Below are 12,652 nucleotides of genomic sequence, written 5' to 3'. Positions count from 1 at the left end.
CAGTAATCCAATTAGGCAAAGACGCGCGAATTACCGCGAATCCCCTTTCTCGGATTCACGCTTGTTCCTCGACACAATCCCTCTAGCTTCCCATTCCCCCGGTTAACTCGAGAACGATTCAACCTCCTATTTTGCCCCTCTGCCTATAAACGGCGGGGCAAAAAGCTTATCGAGTCTCGAGTGACTCTCCGGATTTGACGAGTGCGACACGTTATCGATTCAAAGCAGAATGTGGATTTTACACCTCAGTTACACAGAAAAACCACTGATCTTTTTTACTGGAGATTTGTGTAACTCAATCTGTATTTTCTTTTTTTACACACTTTTTGTTAATTATTTAAGTCGTACAAAGAGATAGACATTTTCGTTTAGTATCTTATATCTAAATTATACAAGAACGTTGAAATTATGCTGCCAAGATTTGATTTAAATAATTTTGAAATATACTTCACATCAATTGAATTTCTTTCTTTTGCATTTCCTCCGTTTTCACTCGAACGAGACATTAATCCCATCGAGATCAATCCGTGCAGCAATCTCGCAAAGATCTCGCAGCATTCGCCTTCACCGCAAAGAAATTGAACAATTATTTTATTCCGTGGCTTCTCACGCGCTCAGTTTTACGCTTGGCGATTTACGATATCATTTCTATCAGGAAGGTATAGGGAATCAACCGTGTCGCCGTTACGATGGCGCAAACGTTGTCGTTATTCAACGAGATTAGCCCTTCGGTTTCATTCTCTCCAGTATTCTTTTTTTTCCTTTCTCTCCCTGCATTGGTCTCACTCTTTCTCCCTTCTCGACCGCTTTTGCTCGTCCTTTCCAAACATTTTCGCCCGGATAGACGACGAATCTCAGCCGGCCGGAAAATATACGTCCCTGCTAAATAAAACATTGTCGGGGCTGGGTGCGAAGTGCACCGCGAGGATAAATGGACGAGAAAGCTCGCGACGGGGTTATATCTGGGAAAAGTGTCGGGAAAGAATAGTACGGGTGTACCGCTCGTCTCGCCTACATCCCTGATTTCTCCCTGTCTCTCCTCCTCACCTTCTTCTCTCTACGCTTTCACGCGCGTTTGCTTCTCTTATTCGCACAAGTTTCCCACAATGCACGCGCGATAAGCCGATTTTATCTTTGCTACATATTGAGGCTTTTGTGCCTTCGAAACAACGATATTGCAATTAAGCCGCGTATCATCAAAAGTTCACTCAATTATTCTAGAACCTTTGTGTATATTGTTGGTAATTGCATGTTGGTAATGCTTATTGATTGATGTTTCATGCATTCAAAAATTTTTTTCTTTATAGTTGCTATAAATAAAGTTATTGATTGAAATATTCTCACCTTTTTTTCAAAAAAGTTTAAAAAAAGCTATTTTCTAGAAAAAATATATTAGTATTTAATGTGATTAATTTAGATAAAAATTGATGAAAATTCTGTTTCTAATTTAATTAAACGAATGTGTATTGAACCTTCTACATCAATCTAATAATGTACATAAAAATTATTCAATTAAAGATTATAAAACGTAACTTATTAAAAAGATCTGTTGAGTCAGCTAAATAATACTATCACGGATAATACTTTCACGGATCATGCTGCTCTTTTTAAGTAATTACATGTTCGCATTGTGCAATGTAGGTGGTTCACCTCGATCGATAGTTACCTCGTGATACCGCGCTTGATCGAGAGTTACGAGTCACGATTCTCGGTGGGTAAATCCAGGCCGCATTCGTAAATTTTGCGCGCAGCTCGGACGGATATAACGATTTTCAGGGAAATTATGATTTCGCATTCCGTCGACAAATCGACGCTTTTGATAAATCAGTCAATAACTCGTAAAATGCTCTGTTTCTTTCAGTCCGTTGCATAATAGGAAATTCTCCAATAAAACACTCTTCCTTCCTGAGTTATGAAGAATACTCGAAACTATTTTCCTCAAATCTTTTATTTAACAATGAGTAGGAAGAACAACTCTGACAAATAAATCTTATTATAAAAGCGATCTTAAAATAGGTCGCCAAGCTTTAGGAGTGCACTCTTTGACAGATTTTTTCTTTAAGAAAAGTTTAATTGGACTCTACAGTTTTTTCATAACTTTTTAATTTTCAGCATTAAATATCCTCGAAGTCCACTTGATACTAAATCAAAAATAAAACTTTGTTATTTATCATTAATCCGAAAATATTTTTCGCATAAAGTCTTTTTTATTTCCACTTACTTTTAATTCTTAAATTATTGACATTTGATTATTTTTATCGAAATAAAAATCTATACGGTTATTTAAAAAGATGAAATATGTTATTCAGTAATTTAATTTACTTGTATCAAGAGGAACACTTTTATCTTTTATACAATAACCCAATTTCAAAAATAGTTATTTTTATGCAAAAAGAGTGAACCTGATAAATTGTACTGTATTATTGAATTATTTTATTCTAAATATGTCTTGACTCAGAAATATCTGACACACATGTACAAGATACATGTACGTTTAAACGCAGAGAATATTATTTTATTATTTCATATTAATAAATCGCTTCCTCTCCTTGAATTCTGACGTTAACAGCATTTCTAAATCAATGCTCCATTTGTTTCTTACGTTCCATCTTGATCTTCCTTGAAGGACTCGCAGCCGAGTACCGTACGTCCCTTTCGTTTCATAGTGCCAGCAATCAGGACGGTTGTAAGACGCTCCTTCCGCCTTTTAATTAACGCGCCAGCCGTTTTCGGTACTGCTTTAATTAACCGAGTGAACTTCTCTAGAGGGCGACCGAGTTTCAAGAATTAATAAGCGCGAGTGTAATGTTTACAGGTAGCATAATAATTAATTTCTACGGTGACTAAATTTTGCGACACTGTCGAATGCGTTGCGAAACGTTATTCAAACAAGGGATATTAATTTGTTGAATATATTTGTCGTTAATGATATCCGATATATTATTCTAATTGAGGAGTTTATTTTGAAACAAGGACAGTACGCATGTACAAGCTCTTTACAATTTTAATACCGAATAATATCCATTTTCTAAAAGTATTAAAACGGTTTGAGAATAAACGCACTTTAATTAAAAATTGGACGTACAAATTAGACGCCAAATGTCAGAAATTGAAAAGTTTTATAATAAATATTTATTCTTTCATTATGTTAAATAATGCTTTATGGATAATGATATTTCTCATGTGGGCTGTAAATGATACGCTACAGCGCTGTTGTCCCACTTTGGGATATATATATAGGGTGATAAATTTATTCATATTATTTAATAAATAATGTTATGAAAACATGGTTCTCGTATTGTCTTCGATTATTAATGAATAGCGGTAAATTATCATCGAACTCTCTTCATTAAATGTTCAATAGTCTTTTTATGCATATAACGATTTTACTTGCATATTATGTGTTGATTATAATTCACTGATTAAATTGTAAATACATCTGTGAGGAGAGCGCAATACAAATCGCTCGGGGAAGAAAGAACCAACCTGAAATCTACGTGTACGAGTTGACGTGTACAAACTACATTTATCGGTAACGATCGCTCCCGTTCGTTAATTAAACATTCCGCGATGTTAATTCTCAACCTCAGTCAAGTTTGAAACTCCGCAACGAAATAAAAAACCTCGCAATTATATTGAAGTATTTTGTGTTTAATTTACCAAGAAATCAGTAGCGTTCTGCGCCACTTGAGGCACATTTGTAACTTTACGATCTTCGTGGAAAGACGCGGAAAATCGGCGAACGAAGAAAAGGATGCGCGGCGAAATTTTCTAAAGACCTCCGCGTAAAATTGGCTGGTATCTGGGTTAAGTCGGATCCAGGTATATTTTCTTATTCATGTGCGTGCTCGTCGAATAATCCGGCATAATCTGTCACGAAATCGCTAAGCCTCGAGTAGCTCGAGCTTACGTGACGTCTCGAAAGCGTCTCAACGAGAGATGGCCGCGATATTAAATCCCAGCACAGGTGTATTTTATTCCACCGCGGTATACCGAAGGTATTTCTCGTGTACTTTAGATTCGACTTCGGAATGCTCATATATTTCCGTCGATGTTTGGGTTTTTAATATTGAGAATCTTGATGCCGGGACGTATTAATATCGATCCGATCGTTATCGCTCTCACTTTCCCGCCGCGCCGTACTTTCATATCACGTTGCTCCACACATTAAACTCTTTACGGACGGGGAGCGCCGTCATTCGTTTTCCACCGGTAAATTTACTCGCGCTCGCGTAATTTCGCGACGCTCTCATTTTGTGCGCGAACTCTGCGGCTCGCTGCGGAAGTTTTACGGGTATTCAAGACGAACGCGTGTCTCCTCATATTTATGACAAGCACCTTAATGCCCGGGCATGATGTGCCGACACGAACCCCCTGCCACGGGGACTTTCAGCGACTTACTCCTCTCGTTATACCGCCCGAAAGATAATTCTCGTCTTAAAGTGACGCATTATACCCCGCGACGTGTTTAACGATGCGCCTTATACTCGTTTCGTTCCGGAGACGGCTCGTTGCGCGCTCCGCCCTACAAAAGGTTGCTTAGAAAGGAGCTAAGTGCGCTTGTCGTGCTTTCGATGGTAGTAAAAATTTTTAACAAAGTATTCTTTATATAATTTAAAACCGCTTTCTTTTCCGCTAATTCAACAACGGGAAAGTTAGCAAAAAAAGAAAGCGATATTTCGTCATGTATTTTTTCGCATACTTCTACATTTCTATTCATGATACTTGTATAAATCGGGACACGAGAGGGTGTTCTTTAATTATATTTTATCAGAAATATTTCAACCTTAATTTTATGTCAGTTCTTCGTTGATTGCTTTAAAAATTCAAATTTTTCTCAATATATCGCTATACCAGTTAAGAGTGTTTCAAAAGTAACTGAAAGTATAATAGTAAAAGTTTGACTCAAATCTCATGATATGCATATCTTTTTGATGGGCGCAATTATATTCGCAAGGGTTACTGCGTCAACCCTTTCTGCGAAACCTTGCGAACGAAAGTTGCGCTACCTCCAAGGATTTATTCGCCAGGGATGTGCTCAACAATGAACGTTCTTAAACTACTGTTAAAAGTCGTACTTACTTTTATACCACTCGCGAATGAAACTTTATAGTCTCGTCCGCAATTTATTCGTTCACAAAGCAACTTGGCAGTCAACTTATTTAGAATTTAGCATTCGGCTCTGCGTAAAGTAAGAAGTTAAAAGTTTAAATGAGAATATATGTTAAATAGCCGCCTTCTTTTCGCATTTGTTTCGTTTGAATTACGACGGTTTTATAGAACGCCAAATGCGGAAAGGGGAGATAAGATCTCGCGTCATTCAAAGCAGATATAGGCTCGAAAATTAATTCCCTCGTGGGAATATTCATATAGGAGAATATATCGGTAGGAAATTACGAGTATCTCTCTCATAAGTCTAGACGAAAATGAATTTCCGAGATCGACTGTCAATGTCGCTGTCAGTCACGCGTCCCGGCTTCCTTCCTCCCGTCGAAAAACGAATGGCGTATACGAGAAATTCATTTGAAACGCGGCAAGAGACAAATTGGTAGAAAAGAACGAAATATTGAAAACGTCGTTCACGCCAAAATACATTCTCCGACTTTGCAATTTTCTCTCACGTCGTGAAACTAATATTGCGATGTGAATAAAAAGGAAGAAAATCAAATTTTAACTCACACTTTGCAATCTATGTATATAATTATTTTCTTTTTACTTATATTTTGCATAAATATTAAATCAGCCATTATTTTATAAACACCGAAACAATGTATATTTTCTGTTTCGGACTGATACACGCACTAAGATTAATTGCGTAAATAGAAGCGATTATTAGCATTTTTCTGACATAAAACTGGCACCGACGGTTAAGAACCATGCACCACGCAATGAACGCATACGTCGCGCAAAAAAACGCATGCGACGCCGATCATTCTAAAATCGATTCTCGATGTTGCTGACCCTCGTGCGCCCACACGTGGTCGAACTTGGGCCAACGCACGCTATTGGACTGCCATTTTAAAGAAGGCCGGAGCAACGGCAAACAGGCGACTCCACGGCGCTTTGGTCACCTTCACCAGCCCAGAGTCCCACCTGGTAAGCCTCAGTATCCAAAAGCTTGAAAAAAAAAAATCAGCAAGTGAAAGAGATGAAGCTGAGAGCTCAGCTCGCGAGCTCTCGTTTGGCCCGGACACGCACCTGTATATACCTAATTGGTTAACTTTCACGCGAGAACTTAGCTTCTTAGAGAGGAGTGGTCACCAGAGCACCTTCTTCTTCTTCTTCTTCTTCTTTTTCTTCTTCTTCTTTTTCTTCCTCTTCTTCTTTTTTCTTCTTCTTTTCTTCTTCCTGTGATCGATCTTCAAAAAGATGCTGAATAGTGACTGAATAGAAAGATAAAAATGTTCAAATATATTTCAAGATTTTCTTCGGAAATACATATGTATAGACGTGTGATGTCACAATATAAGATTAAGAGAATTTTTTGTTATTGAATTTCTTGTGGTATGTTATTGATTCGTAGATAAAACAAAAATACCAAACGTGCACGATACTGTTTCTTATGACGATAATAATGGTTTCTTTAAGAAAACCGTGTTTTCTCTACGAAAGAAGCTTGTACAATATTGCTCGGTGTAAAAATACTACAAAAATACTTATACGAGTAACGTATAAATTTTGCAATTCACGAATCGAAAAAGTAACAATTTTTTGCTACGTACAATAAAAATTTTTTATTAACTTAATTATGCTAGATTTTATGAATCGTTCATTTTAATTGTGTTAAATTCATAGTGTAATAATTTGATAAAATAAAATAATAATAGATAAATGACAATAAAAAATGATAGGAAAATTAGGCAAATTAATGAAATTAAATTTAAAAAGTAGGTATATGTATTTATATTATACAATATATTATTACAATTGCTACGTTTATAATTATTCGCTATCAATATATTATGAATTAGTAATTCAGTTATTAATATACGGATATTGTGAGTCTCGTATACATATAATTTTAGAAAGTCACGTAGGATATTGGAACGATTGAATGTTTCAATATTTGAATGCATCTATCCTATTTATTGATACGACTCTCATCCTACGTCCAACTTTATTATTTCTATTTCTGCTATTCTCTTTTCTCTTCTCTTTATTTCTATCAAAAAGACACGCAGCTTGTGAAAAGGATGATTGATACGACACAGAATCTTTTGCTGAGTTTGTGAAAATCTTTAAGACAACAGAGAGAGAAAACGAGAGAGATACTTTGAATCGCTATTATATATTACATCTATAAACAATAAGATATTTAATAGCTAGCTGCTACGAACGTATATGAATACATAATTTCAAAGCATAGTGTTGAATCTTGAATTATAATTAACAGCGTATTCTGTTAAACATTCAATTTTTCTTTTAATCGTCGTATCGAGATAATCCTTTTCATGAGCTCTTTCTTGAGAATGGTTAGGAGATCAGCCACAATATGTACATAGCTCACGCGTGAATATAATATACGCACATAACACTTAAGCTAGCTCTATAGGTACACCACTGGTCATTGCACATGCACGCAACAATCTACGTTCCTCTTACCATCATCTCTGTCATCAACGTGATCTATAATATCTTTGCACGCGTATGATACGATCTGATTCGGAGCTAGACTGAATTTTTTTGTTATTCCTCGAAAGAAAAAGAAATATTGTTATTTCCATTTTTAAAGAAAGAAGTAAAGATTGCAATAAAAGTATTTTCCGCACGAGTTTATAAATTAATTGTCGATCGCGACTCGAATCAATTTTATCTACTTTGAAATGACTGTGAGCGCGATTAATAAAATTGAATTTCTCGGAGAGTATGATTAACATTTAACAGATTAAAGCTCGTTCTGGTTTTAACCGATCGGTAATGAATAGCGAATCATTTCATCGAATCATCCTCTCTGCCTCACGGAATGAGTGATCAATGAGCGTCTGACAATTGCCTTTAGCTCGAGCACCAAGCTGCATGAGGAAAGGAGAACGAACGAAATGCACCCGCCTGCATGTTGACGCCAAAAATTACGTCTAATTGTATTTTCAGGACGAAAGAGCAGATCGACGTCGATTGGCCCCCCCACTGTTACCGGTTATGCTGAAATATATTTGTTTTACGAAAAACATACACTAAGAAGCAGATTGAATTGAATCGAGTCTTTTAAAATTATAAGATTTAATATTACAAATCTTAAAATTTTTATCTTAAAATTTTTAACATAATAAATTATTACAGACTTTATAGTTGTTACGTTTATGCGTAATTAAATTAATCTTTACGTAATTATTAAATTAATTTTTGTCTAAATATATAATAAAACAGACATATTTTTTAAAACCATAGATTTAAATATGTACAATTATAAAAAAATTGTCTACATCACGTTTATTCGATACGCTTTATAATTGCAATGCATATAATTTACATTGTAGCATAATAAAATTTAATAAAGTTAATATGCAATATAATAATAAATAATGTAATTATAATAAAAATTGGAAAACACTTGGATATTAAGCACAAACGTGTAGACATTTTCTTTTCTATTGTTATATTTATAATCGCGAGATAAAAATAATCTGTAATAAAAATTATATAGACCAAGCATATAGACAAAAGATATTTAATAAATATATTATCATCGATTATATTATTAAAATATATATATATATATATATATAAGTGGATGTTAAAATATTAATTAAATTAAAGGTTTCTACAGTTCATGGAATTTACTCCGTTATCTAACAACGTTGTTAGAAACTTCAAATCTGCTTCTAACTAAGTTACACAAATATATCATACTGTGTCTACAGTATTAATCATTGTATCAGCATTACTCGGCAACAATGGGAAAAACGCGTTATATTATTAATATAATAATGTCTATCAAAAAGATACGGAAAGAGAGAAAGAGAGAGAAAAAGATATGAAGTGTGTATGTGTATGAGAGAGAGAGAGAGAGATGTTTCAAAAATCGATCGAAATATACCATAATCAATAATAATTTCCAGAATCAGTCTCAGCCCGTCTCACAGTCGTTTCACACGATGCAGACACGCAACATACACATACGTAACATGATCGTGTACACGTCCCACTTTGTTTCTCCCATCCCTCGCGAGTGAGATCGCCCTAAATTCTCGTCTATTTAGCCTCGTCGTATATGTATGCCGCGCACACTAACCACGACACCAATATCGTAACTCTTGCGCAGCTGCAACACGGTGGGGCTCTGGGTAAGAAAACACTTGGAATAACTTTGAATATATATTTTTCGATTACTCCGTGCCAAAAGTTCCTTCACCCCACCTCATTCCGGCAACAACCCCCAGGGTGCTCGTCTCTTGCCCTATCTTTTTTCTCTTTGAGATTTCTTCTTGAACTTATGAGATTATATTATACACGTTTCTTTTATCAATATATCTTTGGGCTTTGAGTGGACCTTCTTTTTAAACCTGAATCGAACATGTTTATTTATTTACTTAAGTATCGATACAATTGGCAAATTTCTTTACCAATATTTGATTCTTCCAATCCTTTTTACACTTAATAAATTTTGACTTATACTTATCTCAAATTTATTTTAAACAATTCCTAATTGAGAATTAAATTTAAGATTTTACCCATAATTTTACATATCATATTGTAACCATAATAATCATACACAAGAAAATAATGTTACATTACTTGTGAATTATAACTATATGATACATGTAATTACATGACTGCACACATGTGCTGATTTAGATTACTTCTCATAGATTTTATATCTAAGTCTGATTCCATCATCTTCTGTATTATACGACATATCAAAATTATATTACATATATATAGGTCTGTTCTCTAAACTTTGCCGTAATTTATAGATCGCTTAAAACGAGCTTTATGCCGAAATATGACATAATTCCTGCTTCTCTCGGCCAATATTCAAATGTGTGGTAAAAAGTGTTAAAATCCTTGCTCCCAAGTTTTAGGAAAAGTCCCGTTTTTTTCCTTCAACTCATTCTTCTCGAGTCTACGATGTATTTCAGGATTCTTGATCGCTCGCGAGGACCTGCTCTTCATCGTCGATGGAGCTTGCAGGTGAGAGATCATTTAATCGATCTTTTGAGGCGGGATACGAGCCCCGAGCGTAAACACTTGACTTTTAACAAAGCCACCGTGTTACGGAGCACGACACAGTTACTGCGGTTGTAAGCCGGGCTATAACGTTTCGCGCATCAGACTTGGAGTAGCTTGCAGGAAGCAGCTTGCGGTTTCTGAACTCTGGATAGCTTTGCTCGAAGCTCGACAGGCAAACACAGAACGTGAATTAATATGTACAAAGGCTGTCATGTGTGACGTTTAAAATAGCGGATAATTGAACCGCCAATCGCGTATATCGTTATCCTGATTATCGTTATGAATTAGTACATGTTATATCAAAGTGTAACATTTATTGCCTGCATTCCGCGTACGTCATTTTGATCAGTTACCTTTAATTACTATTCGGACCGCTCTGTCCACGAGCAGTCGGAATAATTCCATAATTTAATTTACAATTTCAAAAAAAAGAAGTTCAATATCTGTCGCATTATCTGAAGAGGTTGTAATGCTGTATGAGTCATGAGCTATATTGTCCTACCGTGAGATTCTCCTGATAAAAATTGCGATACATTTTTAATAACCTACGAGCAATTAACATATGATGAAAGTGGCACAGTTAGCTAGTCCGGCATAATTAACTTCGCAATGTACACGACTAGGACGAAATAACTCGACATATAATCGGACGAGCGCGACGATTAGTTTAGATGAGTACGCCAGACGATCCACGTTGACGTAGTTGGGGAAACTAATCAGCCAACCTACGCGTATATGTACCAGGCGACCTTAATCCGTCAGAATCGGTTCGCCAAGAAGGAGACGTTCCGACATGTTATCCGATAGCTCCCGATATTGCCTGCACGCTGACACATTTCCATTCGCTGGAAATCCTCGTGGGTCGTGTAACGCAATCAGATGTCTGGCAGGTACTCCCACGTGGACATGACCTACCTGCCCGCACAACAGGTTGTCTATTTACTTTTCTGGATTGCGTCCTGGACGCATTTTTCTCCCTTTATCAATCCTGAAAGCACCCTTTTTTTAACCCTTTTGACAAGCTGCGCGTAAGATTCAAGTGCAGCGTTGTCATAAGTGATTAATTAACTTCAGAATTTTAACTGAAACTTTTAATGTATAATTATTGTATACTGCTTTAGAGTAATTTCACTAATTCCGTGATATAAATTTTTACGATTTTCCTTCCGTATCGCACGAAGAAAAGATCTCTCCGAAAGACTCTGAAACAGCCGAAGTGCTCACGGTATAAAAGCTAATCGGCAACACTTCGCCATAAAACCCGCATAATCATAATTGACATTTGCTGACAGACGCGAGAATTCGAGAGAATTGGTGAGCCGTAAAATGGATGGGGCGCACGAAAGGGTATCACCCGCGGATTAGTAAATAATTTATTTCAGAAAGTAATTTAACTTTTCTAATTGATCGTCTACTCGGCCGAGAGTTTCGCGGAAAAGGTGAGGCGTAGCGGGCAGGCAGAAGGGTGAATGGAGGATGTAACCAGTTTCGGGATGAAATATCCTCGACGAAGCGCCACTTTGTGCAGCGAACTAGCTCGAGATGAATTTCTCGGGCGCGATGCCTCGGTCGGATGAGATACCCGGTTTCCGCATAATTCTCGAGGAATGTCGAGATATAACGAGATCCATGATCGGGCCTACGCGTCCGTGAATGGAACGTGACGTGTGCGTGTGTGTTCGTATATGAATATTGTTTTTAATAATTGATGCAATATCCAGTGTCGCAAATATTGGCAAATGGCTGATTGACACGTTGATCGTCATTCGATCGATACGATATCTGATACTGAAAAAATAATCAGGCTATCTCTTGGATTGCGACATAATATGTTGCGGATATCTATTTAAATTCTGTTATGAAAATTTATATGACTACAATTACGCGCCGTTCTCATTTTCGTGCAGAATATACGGATATCATTCGCGATGCTGTTTACTGTTAATTTATATATCGGCTGATAATCGGACAATAGATAATTTATATAATTATGCAAATTGCACGAATTGCACGTTTTACGCGCAACATTATTGTAACGCTCAAATTTAGCAGTTAATAAAACGATGCTATCGATCATAAAGTAATCGCGTTCCGGGTCACAGCTCGGTAGTTCGCTTGTTCGTTTGTTAAGAGGGATCATGGTTGAAAGCCGTTTTCGACGGTAACGCGTGTCCTGCGGAAACTTGTTGAAAGCGAGAACGAAAAAGTCCCGGAATCTTAGAGAAAGAAAGAGAGAGAGAGAGAGAGAGAGAGGGGGGGGCGTAGAAGTACCGTACTCCGGCGCGTTCTTCGGAGTTGTTGTTCGGAGAGATATTCGCTCCGGCGCGGCGGAAGAACGTAAGAAGTACCCGAAGAAGAGTCTCGAAGATATGGCACCCGAGAACGAGTCACCCGAGATCGATCTCTTCGATTCTTCAAGGGAAAAAAATTTAGGAAGATTGCCATGAAACTTAAAGGAGATTTACCGCAGTTATATTTCGTT

General features: G+C 36.7%; 1 protein-coding gene across 4 annotated transcripts in view; it reads left to right on the top strand.

The window, feature by feature from the left end:
* The window catches only part of Nrx-1 (neurexin 1), a 206,860-nt gene that overhangs the window by 130,448 nt on the left and 63,760 nt on the right, over window positions 1-12,652 (top strand). For 3 of the 4 annotated variants that reach the window (XM_071787880.1, XM_071787879.1, XM_071787882.1), the window contains one exon: window positions 6,025-6,096. The exons of the other annotated variant lie outside the window; for it this stretch is intronic. In XM_071787880.1, the coding sequence (XP_071643981.1) occupies window positions 6,025-6,096 (72 nt within the window). The remainder of the gene's footprint in view (window positions 1-6,024; window positions 6,097-12,652) is intronic. 4 annotated transcript variants of the gene reach the window in all.

The sequence above is a fragment of the Temnothorax longispinosus genome, chromosome 9 (assembly GCF_030848805.1).
Source record: "Temnothorax longispinosus isolate EJ_2023e chromosome 9, Tlon_JGU_v1, whole genome shotgun sequence".
In the NCBI taxonomy this organism is placed as follows: Eukaryota; Metazoa; Arthropoda; class Insecta; order Hymenoptera; family Formicidae; genus Temnothorax; species Temnothorax longispinosus.
Note: the sequence above shows the minus strand (reverse complement) of the source record. Positions and strands in the feature narration are given on the sequence as shown.